General features: G+C 36.1%; 1 protein-coding gene across 5 annotated transcripts in view; it reads left to right on the plus strand.

Moving 5' to 3' along the window:
- LOC101085560 (serine/threonine-protein kinase TNNI3K) overlaps nucleotides 1-18,520 on the plus strand; it is a 285,312-nt gene that overhangs the window by 181,968 nt on the left and 84,824 nt on the right. For 4 of the 5 annotated variants that reach the window (XM_045036011.1, XM_045036012.1, XM_045036010.1 and 1 more), the window contains 4 exons: nucleotides 2,546-2,598; nucleotides 2,920-2,972; nucleotides 3,822-3,920; nucleotides 6,799-6,931. In XM_045036011.1, the coding sequence (XP_044891946.1) occupies nucleotides 2,546-2,598; nucleotides 2,920-2,972; nucleotides 3,822-3,920; nucleotides 6,799-6,931 (338 nt within the window). The remainder of the gene's footprint in view (nucleotides 1-2,545; nucleotides 2,599-2,919; nucleotides 2,973-3,821; nucleotides 3,921-6,798; nucleotides 6,932-18,520) is intronic. The other variant, XM_003990226.5, reaches the window with a different exon arrangement.

Here is an 18,520-nt window from a genome sequence, read left to right on the forward strand (position 1 = left end):
GATTCATAAAATCATTTTTCACCTACTGTTTGCCAGTCCCTGTTCTAAGATCTGGGATGGTGGCCTACATGAACTGGATTCTTCGTCTTCACTGTTACTACTTACCTGTGTAATCTCTGTTGATACACTTAAGTTCTCTGAACTTCAGACTTCTGCAGGAACTAAGAGGGTTATACTAAGTTAGTTCTAATGTGTCTTCCAATTGTAGGATTCTGTGAATTCTAAATATTTATCAGTAGACAGATGAGCGGTATTCAAACAGTACTCATGACTGTCTATTTTCAGTTACTTTTAGTTAATTTATTTGCTAACAAATGTTTATTGAATACTCCTGTGCAATGTATGTGCTAAAAATGCTGGAGGTACAGCAAGGAGCATAATCCCTGTATGATTCCTGACATACCCTGCTTCTTATACTGTGATGCACTGGGTGGCCCAGTGACTAAATTCATTTAAATTTCTTTGATAAAAGAGTAAAACTTTGCTAAACTCTCCACCCCAACTCCAGCTAGGTGGTATAATCAGTCTTAATAACATAAAATATTTACTTTGGAAGAAATGTAAGCAAACGAATAAATATTCTAAACAAATGTAACTTATCTGGTGGCTTCTCAAGATCCATGGTTTTAAGCTATTGCCTTGATGACTACTATTGTGGAAAAAGTGAATGTTTAATTGGTGGTTCAGGGAGCCTTTCCCTCTGTTTAACTTGAACAGCTCCATTTAAAAATCTATATTATATGTTGAGATTATGCTCCTCAAAATGTTTTTTAATAACCACTGTTCTAGATAACTAATCAAAATTAAAATAAAATAACAGACAAGATGCTATACATATAGGTGTATTGTGTTTAGGGAATCCATGCTCAATATGTGTTTTAATGATATCTCTAAAATGTAACACCCCATATCCTTTGATAGACCAAGATATTGTGGTATTGAAACTCCCATAAATCCCTCAGAGAATCTGGTGGTACACCATTAGATGCATTTTCTTGTCATACTTGAACTTCCAGAGAGTTCCTGATGCTATCAAGTTCTTATGACAGTTGTCTCATCATATGTTGCAACTGATAAATTTGAAGTTAAAGAGAGCATCCTGGGGGGTTTGTTTTGACATCCTTGATTACTTCTACACTGGGTTTTTCCAAGCAAATTGGCTTTAAACATATTCTAGATTTTAAGTAATTGAAAGAGGATTAAGTCTATATTACTGAAATAAAATTCATTAATGATACTAGGGAAATTCAAAAGTAACTTTCTTATAACGCCGCAGTCAGCCCCAGAAAGTATTTATGTAAAGAATTCAATATCTTATTTGGGTCTTATTCAGGGCTAGAAAATAATAGTGTTTTCTGTATATTGATCACAAAGCAAAACAATTAAGGATAGAGCAAATACAATGAATATAGTATAACCTATAGACACTGAAAGAAATCCAGTGGATGATCTCCTAATACTGAAATGCCTCATTTACAAGGCAAATGTGAACTAAGCATTCAGTAAGAAGCACTCCGTGACAGTCTTGGATCACGATGTGTTTGTCCATCCATAAGATATCCCACAACTCATTTTACCAATATGTGGGAGGAAGAATGACCTCTTTGGGGGCTGTCTCAGCCTTGATTTACTTTTTGAAAAGGCAGGACATTCTTAACCTCGCTTGAATTCTGGGTTGGAAAGACTTTGGTGATCTTTATAACTTTTTCTCCCTACAACCTTAAAAAGGGGTTTAGCTAGTATCAGGCTTAAAAACACTCCTTCTGGGGCGCCTGGGTGGTGCAGTCGGTTGAGCGTCCGACTTCAGCCAGGTCATGATCTCGCGGTCCGGGAGTTCCAGCCCCGCGTCGGGCTCTGGGCTGATGGCTCAGAGCCTGGAGCCTGTTTCCGATTCTGTGTCTCCCTCTCTCTCTGCCCCTCCCCTGTTCATGCTCTGTCTCTCTCTGTCCCAAAAATAAATAAACGTTGAAAAGAAAAAAAAAAATAAATAAAAATAAATAAAAAAAAAAAAACACTCCTTCTTCCTGGGAGTGTAGCTAGAACATGTTGGCCAAGACTTATTCCACAAAGGGTCCTTTTATTATGTTCATGTCAGGCTCTGACTTGAACTGCCCTTACGCTTAGGGTTCCAGCAAGCTGGTTCCCTTGCTCTGGCTCTCATATGCTCACGGATGCCTTTGACCCTGCCTGTTAACAATTGTATTAGCAAATGAACCACAGAGAGCTGAAATACTGACCTTCAGCGAATGAGTCTTTTTGACAAGTTTAGAGGGCTTATCCAAAGTGAGACACCGCGTATACTTTCCAAGTTAGATATAAAATGATTTTGTAAATATTCCTTTTGAATTAGCAAAATTAAAAAAAAAATAAGAAACACTAACCTAAGATCTCTGCCAGTCTTTTGCAGCTTGTTCAGCCTCTGGGTAAACAAATGATGACTATCAACCTCTTCCTTAAGGCACCAGATTCAGAAATAATGAAGTTTACTCAAAGTCAGTGTTTTGTTTTTTGTTTCACTGTTTTTGTTTTGTTTTGTTTTTTACAGTCACAATATTCTTCTCTGTGAGGACGGGCATGCAGTGGTGGCAGATTTTGGAGGTGAGATTTCCATGAGAAATCCCCAAATGACATCAGTTTCTTTCTTCATTCTTAGTTGGTGTCTCATATTGTATGATGAAGCTGAAAAAGCAGTTCACACTGACAGCTATACTTTTCTAAATCATTCAAATTTCAGTGACCCTGAATTTTAAAAGTATATCATTTATTTTCAGTTTTTTTCTCTTTGATATACCCAGCTACAAGAAAGGAAGTAAGCCTTTAAATAAGAGGTTTCTAGGGGTTTCAAAATTTTAGTTGTGATTTTGACCTTGTTTTTAAAGATGTTTTCTTTAACACGAATTCATTTTTTCTTTCCATCAGAATCAAGATTTCTACAGTCTCTGGATGAAGACAACATGACAAAACAACCTGGGGTTTGCTGCTGCTTATGTTCCTTATAATTATGAAACAATTAAAATGTGTAAACTCAGCATGACAGGAAGTGAGATGAGAGCAGCTTTAACTGGAAGCATTGTCATTGTCCCAGGGGCAGGAGAAAGTTTTATGTTTTTATTTTCAGGAAGCCCTCAAAAGAACTCTTTCAAGGCTGTACCAGAAAAATAGATTAGATATATGTCTGGAAAATGAGATGGATAAAATAATACAGAATTTATTTCAGATGTAACTGAAAAAAGTACCAAGCAGGCATGGTTAATTGGCTTTCATTTTTAGATCTTCTTATTAAGTAGTGGAGAGAGTTAACATTTAATCAGTAACTAACTACAGAATTTGTAGTTAACCAGCATCTAGTAAAACTTTTTTCTGCTTCAGCATTCATTATAAGGTAATATGGCATATAACCAAGTATTAATGTTTAGCTAAAATATAAGTTTTAACATCTGGAGCAAACATAATTGTATTCAAAAATGCCTGCTATTAAAATCATTACCTGCTCTCTTCTTTACTCTCCTCCCCTCCCCCAAAAAAGTAACTTCTCTTCCTAGACCACGTGTGTTATTTAACTACCTAAGCTTAGGGTAATTTCCCATTCCTTCCTTTTTCTGCTTCCACAGACGCATTACTCAGTCATGTTTTCTGTTTGTTTGCCTGCTTGTTTTAAGTTCATCCCAAACTCTCATTTTCCACTTCAGTTCATGTCTTCATCATCCCTTTTCTGGACTAGAAGTAGGATTCTAACTCCAGTACTGTCTTCCAGTTCCTTCTTTGCAACATCAGCCAAGTGTTAGGTTCTGACAATTCATCTCCTCCTATAACCATCACAGATACCCAGTACCCACAGGCCAAAATCCAAATTCATTGCCTGGAAGCCTCCTGCACTCCCAAATCTGGCCCAGGGCCCCTCTGTGACCTCTTCTCCCAGAGTAAGTTCTCTCAAGTCCCCCACACCCTAATACACAAGCCTCCTGTTCATTCCCCAAAAAGGCCATTCACATTCATATCCCTGTGTCTCTGCTAGTGTGGCTTTCTCTGCCTGGACAGTCCTTCACTCCACCTCACCTAGAAAGGGTTTGCAAGGCCTAGGAAATTTTATCCATTGTAAGTGCCTTCCCTTCCATAACATCCCCCCCACACACACACACACCTGCTGCCTCCTCCCCGTGCATTTTTCTGTCTGTGCTTTTGTAGCATTTTGTACTGCTAATTCATACCCTTACTCATTCAGTCAATAAACATTTATTGAGGGCCTACCTGTGTCAGACATTGTGCAAGGGACCAGGAATGCAAAATGTGAAGAAAATCTTGATGTCAAGAGCTCATTTTCTATGGGGAAAACACAGTAATAAGCAGATAGATTTAAAGCAGTATGGAAGTCCTGTGATAAATAAGGTGTGACAGAGCATCTTGAGATGAATGGGAGTAAATTAGGTGCAGGGAGAACAGAAAAGAGTGCCAGGTAGAATGAACAACAGCATGAGCAAAGACGTAGGGAAGGATGAGAAATATCAGACTTCCTGAGGGAACTTCAAAGAGCTTGTCATTGTTGGCATGCTCTGGGTGAGGAAGAGAAAGTGAAAGATGAGTTAGAGAGGAAGGCAGGAAATACATCATGGACCATGTTGTAAGTGAGATTAGGCATGTCTGGTTTCCCCAGTTAGATTTCATTCATTCATCCAACAAATATTTATGGACTACTTACTAAATGCCAGACATCCTTCTAGGAACTGGGAATATTGCAGTGAACAAATTAATTTTCTTATTCCCATGGATCTAATATTCTACTAGAAGGAGATAGACACTGAACAAATCAACAAAATATGTATCAGGTTGTGATAAGTGTTACAGAGTAAAAACAAAGCAAGTATGTGAATGGAGAATGGGGGTATCACTTAGATAGGGTAAGAGGGAAAGATAACATTTGATGAGAGGCCTGACCAGGAGTCATCCATGTAAGGGGAAGAGCAATGTAGGCAGAGGGAACAGTCAGTGCAAAGGCCCTGACACAGGAAAATTCTTTGTGTGTTCAAAGGCAGAATGACTAGAGTGGAGTGAGCAAGAGGAGAATGGCAAGATATGAGGTAAGAGAGGAAGAATGAGTCCTCTTTTGATAGGACACACAGTACCTGAGACACAGAGATAGCTAGATCAGTGATTCTCAACCCTGGCACCACATTGGAATCACTTCAGAAACTTTTTAAAAAGCATTTTTCCTGAACCCATCCCCCAGAAATTCTGATTTCATTGGCCTGGGGTTGATCTTGGGTACCTGTATCTTTTCAAATTTCCCCCAGGTGATTCTCAAATACATCCAGACTCTGGCTAAATAAACTTTTGTTGAATGAAATTGAATTGAATTTCACCAACAGCAAGTAATTTTTTTTTTAATCCTAGCAGCACAGTCTTTAAGCACAGCACTACTCTAGATTTATTTTGAAGGCTATTTTGTTTCTTACTAGTTATGTGGCCTCATGTAAGTTGGCTAATTACTCTATTACTCCCCTGTGGGAAAATGGGCATACTGTATGCCTACTTCCACTTATGCAATGTTGTGACACAAGGCATAATCTGCTACATAAGTGGAGGCTATTTGGAAGGTGAAAGCCCATGTGGAAGAATTGCATATAAGCATCATAATCGGAATACATATATTCTTAGAATGCTATAATTATGCATGATTTCAAAATAAGGTAGACACTTGAAAAGAGTTATCAGCAGCCAGCTCTACATAGAATTTCAGTAAGAGCAATAAAAGAATGCTGGTTTTTTCCAGTGGAAATACGAAGAAACAAGGTGTTTGGCGAAGTTCACTGATAAGGTTATGGAGCCATGGGATTTTAGAGCCGGAAGGGCTTGCCTCTTCTGTTCTGCCCTTAAGGAATCTGAGGTCCAAGAGCATACAAGACTTGCCCAGGGCTGCTCAAATAGTGAATGGTAGAGCTGGAGCTGGAATTTTCTTCTCCTAACTCAAAACCTAGTGCTCTTTCCCCTAAACTACAAATCAACCAAATGTATGCCATTTGCATCTCAGAATGCAAACTTATATTTCAAACCAAAAAAATACATAACTGCAAGTGAAAAGAATGTAAATAATGCCATCAAAACATGAATATAAAACTTCGTACAGAGAAAACTATAACATTTTATAGCTTTTCTTCCTGGAATACTGCACAAACCATATTCAGAAATAACACAACTGGGCAAACACAGAAGATATGACAGACCTGATCCTGCCAGTGCGCTATCTGCTTCATAAGAATGTTCTGGGCACTCCTTTAAGGCTCTATCTCTCCTCAGTCATGAGAGCATTATTTATGGGTCTAATTTAGTGGCTTCCTAAACTACAACCTGAAGATCTAAAGGAGGAAAGGTGTGATTCATCCCCAGAGAGGCATAGAGCTCTTGGATGAATCGTGGTTGGCTATTCATAAGTTTATAAGGCTTCTAGGGGAAAGATACTCAGAAGTAAACAAAAAATGCTGCTGCTGTGATCATTTTACAAGATGTAGGGTTACTTGATGATTAATATTGTTGCAATATTTTTGGAATGATTATGAATTTCATGATCTTCCAATGATTAAGAAAAATGCCTTTGTAAAACTGAACAATGATAGTAAACATGTTATTAATGTATAAACACATCAGCTTATTGCATGGTACAGGGTAATCAGTGTTATTTTATCTTTATATCTTCTGAGAACAATGGGAGAACACTTACCAAATCCTCACAGAGAAGAGCACTGTTTCTACAATGGGATGACTAAACACTTGGCAAATGACTTGTGGATGTTTCTGAACACACAGAACCTCCGCTGGATGGCCCCTGAGGTGTTCACGCAGTGCACACGCTATACCATCAAAGCTGACGTCTTCAGCTATGCTCTGTGTCTCTGGGAACTTCTCACTGGTGAAATCCCATTTGCTCATCTCAAGCCAGGTAAGACATCCTGAAAGGTTTCCAGAGTTCTATGCCTTGTCACGACTTCAAGAAATATTTTTTTCCCCAAAATGATTACTCTTGGTGGGTCCACAAGATAAGAATTAAGTAAACAACTTAAAATTGTTTCAAGGTATGTGCCCAATCCAGAAAACTTACTGACCTAACTGTGTGACTTTAGGCACAGGCACACACAAGTGTAGGTATATTTTATTAAAGTTTAGGGCTTTGATTTATCTGTTGTTAATAAAACAAGCAAATGACTATGGTTACATGGCAGGTGGGTGAAAATAATGTGGACAATGTAATACTTATTTTTTGAGATTAGATTCTAGAAACTCCTTTTTAGTGTGTATACAGGGGTGAGCTGAAAGTAGCAACACATAAAAATAACCTACCAGGACAGTTTTCTGCTTGTCTCATGTTATATAAAAGAGAATTGCTTTTCATAATAATTTTGTATTACATAAATAGATGCGCTCCAAAAATGGAGCTTTGTGAGAGAGCCTAATTTTTGGTGATAATATACATTACACTCTATGTACATGTAGACAGTAGAGGCAGGAAATCTAATCACATGAAAAATATACACATATTTGAGCCTTAAGGTAAATTTTATTTGCATCTGTCTCTTCATTTTATTTGAGTTTCAGCTTTTATGTTTTGTCAATCTATTTACTTACTTGTATTCACCGTTAGACTGGGAACTCCTTAAGGGCTTTGCATCCCCAGAACCTAGTATGCTTAAAAAGTAGTTTTCAAATTAAATCACAATAAATTTTAAGTGAATTACTTTGCAAGCTCCTGGTGGCCACCCTATCACAATATATCAGACAAAATCAAAAGGGATGTTAGGGAAAGACAAATCCCATAAATGTGGATACTCACAAATTAAAAGTCTTAACCAAGATCCCAATAATTGTTAGTACTCATTTGCAGAGCAAAGCTACATCTCACACTCTCTTTTCAAGATATTTCCCCATAATATCATATGGTCTTCAATTATCCTCTGCATAGTTTCTAACTAATTGTCCTAATATTTTTCTATATACTTTTCATAGAAAATTATGAGAGTTAGTCCTTATTATAGTGTGAATGTAAAGACTCTATTTTGAACTGAAACAACATTGCCATTTTAGGTTAATAATTCCACTAGTTTCAACAAATACATAACCATGATCATCACCATATAGAGTATTTCCATCACTGTAAAAAGTTCCTTAGTGCCTCTTTTGAGTTAATTCACTGTTCCCACATCCAGCCCCTAGCAATCACTTATCTGATTTAGGTCTTTATAGTTTTGCCTTTTCCAGAATGTCCTATAAATGGAATCATGTTGTTGACTTTCAGTCATTTATTCCTTTTTGTTCCTGAGTAATACTCCATTGTGTGGATGTATCTCAATTTAATAATGCATTCATACATGGATGATTATTTGAATTATTCTCACTTTGGGGCTGCTGTGCATAAGATACTAAAACCATCCAGGTATTTGTGTGGATGGTTTTACTACTCTTGAATAAGTATATAAGAAATGATTACAGTACTAGATCTTATGATAAGAGGTTTTCTAAGGTATCTGTACCATGATGGATTTCTACCAGCAATGTATTATAATTTCAGTTGCTACACATCCTTGCCAGGATATTTTTGTTGTCTGTTCAAAATAAGACATTGGCCATTTGAGTAGGTATATAATGGTGTATCATTGTAGTAGTATTTTCTATTTTTCTAATAGCTAATGATATGGAAAATCTCACATGTTTGTGTTCCTCTTTCTTTGGTGAAGTGTTTGTTCAGATTGCCTTATTATTTACTTGTAAGAGTTCATAGATACCAGGTAGAAGTCTTTGAAAGTATTTTTCTTTAGTCTGTGGCTTGCCTTTTCATATTCTTAGCAATGTGTTGAAATAAGTTTTTAATTTCAATGAAGTCTACCTTATCAAACTTTTAAATCACATATTTTTATATTCTTTCTAAAATATTGTTGCATCACTAAAGCCACAAAGATTTCCTCCCATGTTTTTTTATAGAACTCTTATAGGTTTAGGTTTTATATTTATAGAATCTACTTATGTTCTTTTTTTTAATGGTTACAGGTATGAGCTTTTGTTATTCTTTTGTTAGTTTATTGTGTTTTTTTAGTTTATAGTTTTAGTTTATAGTTTAGTTTATGGTTTTTAATATGCATGCTTAAGTTTTTCAGCATGATTTTTTGAAAAAACCTTCCTTTCTCGATTAAACTAGTTTGGTACTATTGTCAAAAATCAATTGACCATATATGTGTATTTATTTTTGGGCTCTGTTTAACTGATACATGTCTACCCTTACACCAATACCATACTATATTCAGAGTTTATAGTTAAGTCTTGAACTCAGGTTATATAAATCTTCCAACTATGCCCTTCTTTAATAAAATTGCTTTGGCTCTTCTAGGCTTTTGGTTTTCCATATAAATTTTAGAATCAGTTTGTTTATTTCTACCAAAAAAAAAAAGCCCACTGGAATTTTGGGTAGATTACATTGAGTTTATAGATCAATTTGCAAAGAATTTACAACTTAAGAATATCAAATCTTCCAGTCAATCCACATGGTATAGCTCTCCCTTCAGTTAGGTCTTCTTTTATTTCTGTTATCAGCCTATTTGTAGTTTTTAGCATACAAACCTGGCACATTTTTTTAGACTTATCTCTGATACTATTATAAATGTTATTTTTTTTTAATTTCAATATCCAACGGTTCTTTGCTAGAAGAGAGACTTAATTAATTTTTAAATAACAACCCCATACTCTGCAAATTTGCTAAATTTACTTATCAATTCAAGTAGCTTTTTTTCTACATTCTTTGGGATTTTCCACATAAATTTTTTTGGTCATCTGTAAATAAAGAAAACTTTCTTTTTATTCAGTATGTCTGTTTACACCTTTTTCTTGCCTTCTTGCACAAGTGAATGTTGTGATGAACAACAATGAACAAAAAGTGGAAGTGATGAAATATATACCTCAAATCTATCTACTTAATTCCACCCACCACCATGCTAGTCAGAGCTGCCATCTTTTTCACTATAACTACCTCAATAGCCATTTGACTTCTTTCCTTTATTCTACCCCCTTCCTCTCCACTCCTTAGATATCCACTGAAATGGTATTTTAAAAACATAAAATTGATTATGTCACCATTCCTTAAAATCATTCTATGTCTTCCTGTGTTCTTAGGATTAAAGCTCAAAACTATTAATATGCCCTGTACAATTCTACATGATTCTATAGCTCTGACTGGCTCATATTAGTTCACGTCCTATGTTCCAGCCACTGTGTTGCTTCCTTCACTGTGTCCCATTTCTCCTGGCCTGTAAGCCCTTTCACAAACTCTGTTTCCTCAGTAAATGCAGTTAATGATGACTCCACGAAGATTACTGTGAGGATCACATGAAATGGTATTTGTGACTGAACTCTGTAAACTGAAAACTCTCTGCAGCTGTAAGATTAAAGATGAGGGCAAAGTGTAACACAAGGTTGAGACTTCCTATGATTCTGTATCTGCATGGCACTCAGTCTCCAGAATGCTCATAGGAAATCTGCAGTCACCTTTCACTCTTCTCTTTCCTTCTTTTCCTCATTATTCCTTTCCTTCCTTCCTTGCTTTTCTCACACATTTCCTTATTTTTGACCCCACTTTCTGAACATCTTTTGAATCTTTCCACTTATCTCCTCTCCCCTGCTACTTCCTTATTTTGCATGTAGAATTCTGCACAGTATCTTAAATGGTGTTCTCATCTCCAGTTTTTCTGACTATCTTCACCAGTTGCCATACTATCTAGGTTTAGCTTTCTAAAAAACTCAAGTTAGGTCATCTGGCCTCCTTTAGTTAAAATCTCCAATGTTTTTTCTTTGCTCTTAAGATAAGGACAAAATTTCTTAAAATAATCTACAAAGCCTCACACTACATTCCTACTTTCCTCCCCAGATCTACCTTTGCCATCTGCAGTCTCTCATCTATGTTCCAGCCACAGAGCACTATTTCTCTTCCCAAATGTGACTTGTTTCCTATGACTTCCTGTCTTTGCACACATTAGTCTCTGTCGAGATACTCTTGCTCACTTTTCATCATACTAACCCTAATTAACTTTTAGATCTTAGCTTAAATATCACTTCTTCCCAAACCATCTTCCTTAATCCTCTAATGTTGACTTAAAGCAGTCTCCTCCATGCCCCAAGTCATCATTTTTTTACAGTATTTATCATATTTTACTCATATAGTTTAGGAATTTTCCCTACTCCATTATCCTTTGCTAATTATAAAGTGAATATTTCAAAGAGATAAAGACTTCTTCTGTCATGGACCCCCCAGAAATATTTACCCTTTTTGGAGGGAGAATATTGTATAATAAAACAGTTAAAAGGCTTGCCTAAGAATAACTTGATTCCAATATCCTAGATATTAGAATTTATAGTACTTTATTGGAAAGAGAGTTTGTTTATGATAGATGTTGATTTTTTTAAAGTTGGACAGTGACCATGCATCAAGAAATGAGGCTGTTTATATCATTGCAGTGGTTAGGCAATCTAGCATATGTTCAGCAATAAATTATGTGAAGCATCAGATTCAATATAAGCTACATATTAGCCATTTACAAAGAGGAACAAATCCATGACTACAATGTATGACAGCATTATCAATTATGGTAGTAGCAATATTACACATGGCTCATCCTCCTGGATTTAGCCCTGGAAGCACTGGAAGAAATACAAAAGTAGAACACAAATATTAGCATTGACTCCTATGTAAGTGATGGGTATTCACTGAGAAGAACTTGAAGTTAGAGTCTCTTTTGCATAGTACATGTTCAAATTAACCTTATTATCTCAGGTCTAAAATGAACCAAAAATCCATCACATTCAGCATCCTAAGGGTCATCCAAGATCAAATGGCCAAAGGGCTGGGGGAAACAGGCAAACACTCAACAGAGGACAGTGTGATGGACAGGAAATCACATGCTCTGACTCAAGGGAACAGCTGCTACCCAGATCCAGCCAAATAATCCATGTAGGAATGCAAGGATTCCTTTACCATATCAGCCAATTTCTGTGTGTTTGTTTAGATACCTAAAGGTTTTTAAATGTTGGCAATTAATTCAATTTTTAAGAAAGCATTTTCAGGCCAACACAATAGAACTAAAGAGAATTGGCATAAAGTGTAAGAGCATGAGCCTTGTAACTATGCAAGCTACTTAACTGAGCCATACTTCACCTTATTTTTAAAAGTGGGGATAATACTAGGACCTATCTCAAGAGGTTGGAAGGATGACTGGGAATAGGAATCACTCAATAAATATTAGCTATTTTTATTATGTTTAGGCTATCATTGAGTGCTCCTCTGGCTGGGAACTATGCTAGAGTTAAGAGGAAAACAGAGAAGAATAGAGTGTTGCTCAGGGCTTCATAGCACAGAGTAGAGGTAAGTCCCAACTAGAGAGAAGCAGAGAGAAAGTGCTAAGGATGCTCCCTGGAGGAGTCTCCTTCTGAAATTGTGAAAAATGGGAAAATGGTATCAGAGAAGGACTCTGAGAACAGACGATACCTGACCTGCAAAAAGATGAAAGCTAATTAAAAAGGTAAATTAGTGGGGAAGAAGAGAAGGAGTCCCAACAAAAAGCAGTATGGGCAAGGTGCAGAGGCATGAGAGATCCACAAATAATTCAATAGGGATGAATCAGAGAACACAAGGGAATCCATCACATCTAGAGCTAGATGGTGAAGGGCCTTGTGTGTCAACAATGAAAGTCACTGCAGAAGTTCAAGCAGGGCAATCATATAATGCTATTATTATTTTAGAATGCTCCCTCTTGCTACAAAGCAAAGGCTGGACTGAAGAGGTTTGAAACCAGAGGTAAAGAAACCAGGTAGTCTAGATAAGAATGTATAAAACCTTAACTAGGGTAGTGACTTTAGAAGAAAAAGGAGAGGCTGGTTGTGGGAAATTTGAATGGACTTGTGGTTGGGTTCAGGTGGGAGAAAAAGGGAGAGGGAGGAATCAGGGATAACTTCTAGGTTTCTGGCTCAGCCAGCAGGAGGATGATGGATCCAGGGAGAAAGCAGATTTGTGAAAGAAGTGACAAGATTAGGAAGAGAAGGAGCCAAGGTGTGAAGCCAAGCAGAGAGAAAAGAACCAGGCAAGATGAAAAAGGAGCTGGTATGACCTGGCAAACAAGAGCTGTCTTGGATACATTTCAGAGAAAGAAACCAACACCTGCTTCCCAGATTTTATATCTCTCCTGGGTCTGTCTCCTCTGATGTATCATGAAAAACTAAAGAAGAAATCTAGGATAAATCAATCCATCGATATGTATTCTATCCAATCCCATTCCCTTACAACTAGGTACCAAGTTTTATGGATCACTTTCAGATTATAGTTTGAGACCAAAGAAGAACGCCTCTTGTTTTCCTTTTGTTTTCCTGTGTGATGCCAGCTGGTTCACAAGGAGACTCAACTCTGTGTCCTGGGATTCCTTAATGCCAAGCTGTAACTAAGTCTCGGATGTGGCAGCAAATTAAGAACATCTGCCAATTTATTCTAGCCAGATTTGGGTGAGACTTCATATTGAGGTTTTAACTCAGAGTTGCAAACGGTAGTACAGGGGCCAAATATGGCTTTTTTTTTTTTGTCTCACATATGGTTGTAAAAAATATGAATTTAAGTACGTTTAGAAACATAGTTATATCACAGGATCTCATATTTGTAGTCATTTGTGTTTGATACCGCTGCTTAGATATTCCATATATGATTAGGATCCTAAAGCGTCCTAAATATTGTAACCTCAAAAAGCATAAGCACATCGATGATGTGGACTGTGCCTTGACAAGTGATAGGAAAATAGGAGTGAGCTAACGTTCTGAAATCCTGTGTTTGCTGTGTTAATCTTTATCAGTTTATCACTGATAGAGCCAGCCAATCACTACACAGATCACTAGAAAGATCAAATCGTTCCAATGGATGGTGATATTTCTATGAACATAGCTGATATTAACATTCCAATACTTCATTACACTGACAAAGATTGCAATGAGAATAGACACTGGTGCAAATTAATCTATTCTTCTGACAGTCTGTAATGAGAATGGGATGTGGTTTAAAAAATTAAGCCATTCTTACTGCAATCTCAAGATTGCAATCTCATGGTCTCTCTCAGATGCTATATGCTCTGGTGATACATCATTGAAAAGTGTCAGTTTAACAAAGAGTGTGTCTTAGCTCTTGCTGGGATAGCCGTACGCATTTGCTTTGTTTCTCTACAGCCCTACCCATAAAAACAATGAAGTAGAATCAATTGTGTTTTTAGAACACACATACACACAATCAAAATTGAAAAAAAAAAACAAATAAAAAACATTCTAGCAGTTTTATCTTAGTCAAGGCTTACAAGTAAAATATTGTACTTTATTGCTCTCTGTTTTTATGTGAGTGCCTAGATTTATTTTTATAAAACATAAGAGTGATAGTTTAATTTAGGAATTCAGAATCTAGTACCAACTTATCCATAAGCAATATAGCTAATTAAATTCATCATGAAGAGGTGCATAGTCATCCTCTCCACAGTAGCCATATTACATTATGAGCTGGAGCCAATGACAGATGAGAGGGTTTGTAGCCTTGTAATTTGCAGTAATTCAATGCAATATTTTACTTGGTATTCATACTCCCAAAAAACCTCAAAAGGATAGATGATTTCTGGTCTAAACAGAACAGAAAATATTCAACAATGTTTCTGATACCTAGTTCTCTAGATTCAGACTAAAAGGAAAAGGCAAAACCCTTAGATCTGTAGATGATAATTATGGCAACAGCAACAGCTAACGCTTCTTGAAAACTAACAATGTGCCAGATGCTCTCTGTACGATGTCTCCTTTAATTCTAACAGTAACCTATGGTTTAGGTTCTATTAGGATAAGATATATGCTCAACACAACATGCTAGTAAGAGGGATAGTCAAGACTTAACTAGCATGGCTCCTTGTCCCCAAAGCCCATGCTTATTACCATTACACTGTGTCCTCACTGTTTCATCTTACATGAACAGAAATTAATACTCACACAGGCAAATTAGCTTAATTAGGATCTCTCAGGGAATTAAAAGCAAAGCCAGACTGGAAATTAGGCCCCCAGATTTCCTTGTTAAGGGCATTTCTTTTTTTTATTTTTTTATTTATTTTTTTTCAACGTTTATTTATTTTTGGGACAGAGAGAGACAGAGCATGAACGGGGGAGGGGCAGAGAGCGAGGGAGACACAGAATCGGAAACAGGCTCCAGGCTCTGAGCCATCAGCCCAGAGCCTGACGTGGGGCTCAAACTCACGGACCGCGAGATCGTGACCTGGCTGAAGTCGGCTGCTTAACTGACTGCGCCACCCAGGCGCCCCTTAAGGGCATTTCTTAACAGTCATACTGTTTTGGTTTATTAAAGCCACCTCCCCAAATGTTCTGAACAAAATATAAGATTATTATCTAAATATGCCACCAAATATGAATAATTTACCCAATTGTGTCATAATTTAATATTAAATAAACATTATATTCATTCTACAGTGTTTCTTGGTGACCAGGCATTGTGCTCTGTCCTAAAGACATATAATAAAGAGCAAGATACTAATAGGCATTAATCCATCATCTTTATTCATTTATACAATACATGTTTACTGAGTCCTCTATGCCATGATCTGTATTATTTCCAATGAAATCATATTTTGAACTGTCTCATTTATTGATTCATTTAGTGCACATCAATTGGATGCCTACTAATTTCCTGTCACCGTGCTAAGCACATGAGATATGATGGTGAAAAGATACAGATCCTGACTTCAAGGAGCTTGTGATCTATCTGCAGAGGCAAGCAAATAAATAGGCAATTAAGTATAATATGACATATATGCTATTGTAGTACCAGGTGCTATGGGAGTACCTAGGGAGCGCACCCAGAGACACTTCATTAAGCCAAGACCTAAGTGACATTAGATGTAATGTAGGAAAAGAGGGTATGAAAGAACATTTCAGAAAAAAAAAAGGATCACAATTCTGAATTTGTGTTTGAACCATAAAAAGCAAGAAAAATCCAGTAATTCATTTCTTTAATAATTATCCATTTATTTGCCAAATTTTATTGATACCCTAACACTTTATTTTTTCTTAGCTTATTATCACTCATATGGAATGTTCAATAGATTTTGTCACATGAATAAATGAAGGTTATCATGTGTTGTATTGAATGCCTTTTGACAATCTCTAGTCCTATCCATTTTTTCTTGATAAATTATTAATGAACAATAAAGAACTTGAATCCACAAATAAACACCATGGTTATATAAACCCTTGAGGCTGACTCACAAAATCATGTTTAATTTGAATCTTATTCAGGAAAATAGGAGTGGGAAAAGGCTATGCTCTAGAATTGTGCAGTACAATACGGAAGCTTCTAGACACACATGGCTGTTTAAATTTAAATTTATTTTAATTGAAATGAAAATAAAAATTCGGTTATTCAGTCACACATTTTAATGCTTAATAGCCACATTTTAAGTGCTTCATAGCCGTATGCTACCATATTGAACACTGCATAACATTTCCATCATTGTAAAAAGTTCTATTAGACAGTCCTACTCTAGAATCTAGATTATAAGCTTCACTAAATCATTGGTAATTATCACAGTGCTGAAGAAATGGTATGTACTCAATAGTTATTGATATTTTTATATTTAGCCTTATTCTCTCTTAATAGCAAAGTTTCCATTGTGAATGTAGAAACCAACATGTACATAAATCACTTAACATATTTTATGTAGCAATCAAGGTAAAAATTTGATAAATGGGCTGACAATCCCTGTCCTGAATCTGAAATACTAGAAAATTTCCCAGATGTTAGTGTAGCATGGCCACTCAGGCAAGACTGACAAAGCAATTTTAAAGGTGACAAATTTCAACTCCATGACGCCTCATGTTGCATTGTCCACTTTCTGCTGCTAATGAGTAGCATCACTGCCAAGGGTGTATAAAGCAAAAGAGAGAAGGAGATGCCAAGGCCTTGCAGAATCTACTTTGAATAATGAAGAATTAAATAGCGTTCATCTTAAACTGATTTTCCAGACACAGTGCCAAGAAGCAAAACAAGTAACTTTATAGACTTGGTATCAGAGTCTGAAAGGGTTTCAAAGGAGACATTTGGCACCTGCATCTGAGTTTAACTCACTTTATGAATAGTCCCTCCCCACCCATTAGGATAGGTATAATTAGTTTAAATGCATTCACTACACTGGTTTATATGCTTATAGCTGCACCAGCTCAACAATATCCAAATGGTCATAAGGTGAAAAAGTAGAGTTAGAAGATCAATGATTATTAAGCATTAGTTAATGTGTTTGCTTATTTATTTACCTCATTCCAAAAAGGAATTAAAAATACTCAAGAGTAGCCAATGGAAGGAATCTAACATGCCTAGTTTTTTTTTTTGTGACACAAAAGACATATTTTGTAAGTTATGTTAAGTTTGCTAAATATGTTTTGGCCAGTCTTTTGTTTCTGTGTTTTCTTAGTGTCAGCAACTACGACTCTAGCTGATAATGGCTAGAAATGGTGGGCAAATGTGACAATGCAAATATTCTATAAATGGCCTTGAAAATAAAAGCAGAAATGGAATTCTTGACTCTGCCCTCAAACTGGAGCCATTGTACAATTAGAACGGCTGTTGCAAAGAAACATTAAAATGCCAGGCAGCAAAGGAAATGAACTTAAAATTTCAAACACAAATAACTAATAAATACTTGGGAAAATATTAAGCCTCACTGGTCATCAAAGAACACAATTTAAACAAGAAATGAGCTGATATAATTTACCTCTCATGTTAGCAACATCTCTCACAAAATGAGAAAACCTGATTCCGATGTAATGAAAGATTGCCAATGTAATGAAAACTCTCTCACACATTGGTGACTAAGGGAATAAATTAGTACAACTGTTTAGGAAAAAAGCTTATCAGTATGTGTCAAAAGTCTTATGCCATTTGACATTAATCTCACCCCTCAAAATATAAACAATGTGTGAAATTGGGAAATTCATATTGAAAAGATATACTTTTTGAAGTGTTTATGTCCAAATTTGAACAACCTAAACTTGAAGAATGATTAAGTAAATCATACTGAATATAGAACCATTAAAAATATGTTAACCTGGAGTTTTAATAACTTGGAGAAATGCTGATATTTAGGGGAAAAAAGCATTACATAATTGTATATTGGATTGGACATGAGCTCAATGATACAAACAATATATGAGAAATACTCAAAATATTTTAACAATTGTCCTCTATTATAATTGTGTTTCTAAAACTCGACAGAAAACAAGTATAAAGGTCACATTTGTCAAAATTAGATAGTAATTCTGACTGATCCATAAAGCAAAATGTTGATTAAGTTACACTACATATAATTTTACTAGATGAGTAGATCTTAAAACAGAATTGAATTGGAGCAAAGTTTGGTGGAGAGTAGTGGTCGTAGGTCATATCTCAAAAAAAGTTATTAAGATATAGACAAATGTTTATGAC

This window comes from Felis catus, chromosome C1, assembly GCF_018350175.1.
Source record: "Felis catus isolate Fca126 chromosome C1, F.catus_Fca126_mat1.0, whole genome shotgun sequence".
Classification (NCBI taxonomy): Eukaryota; Metazoa; Chordata; class Mammalia; order Carnivora; family Felidae; genus Felis; species Felis catus.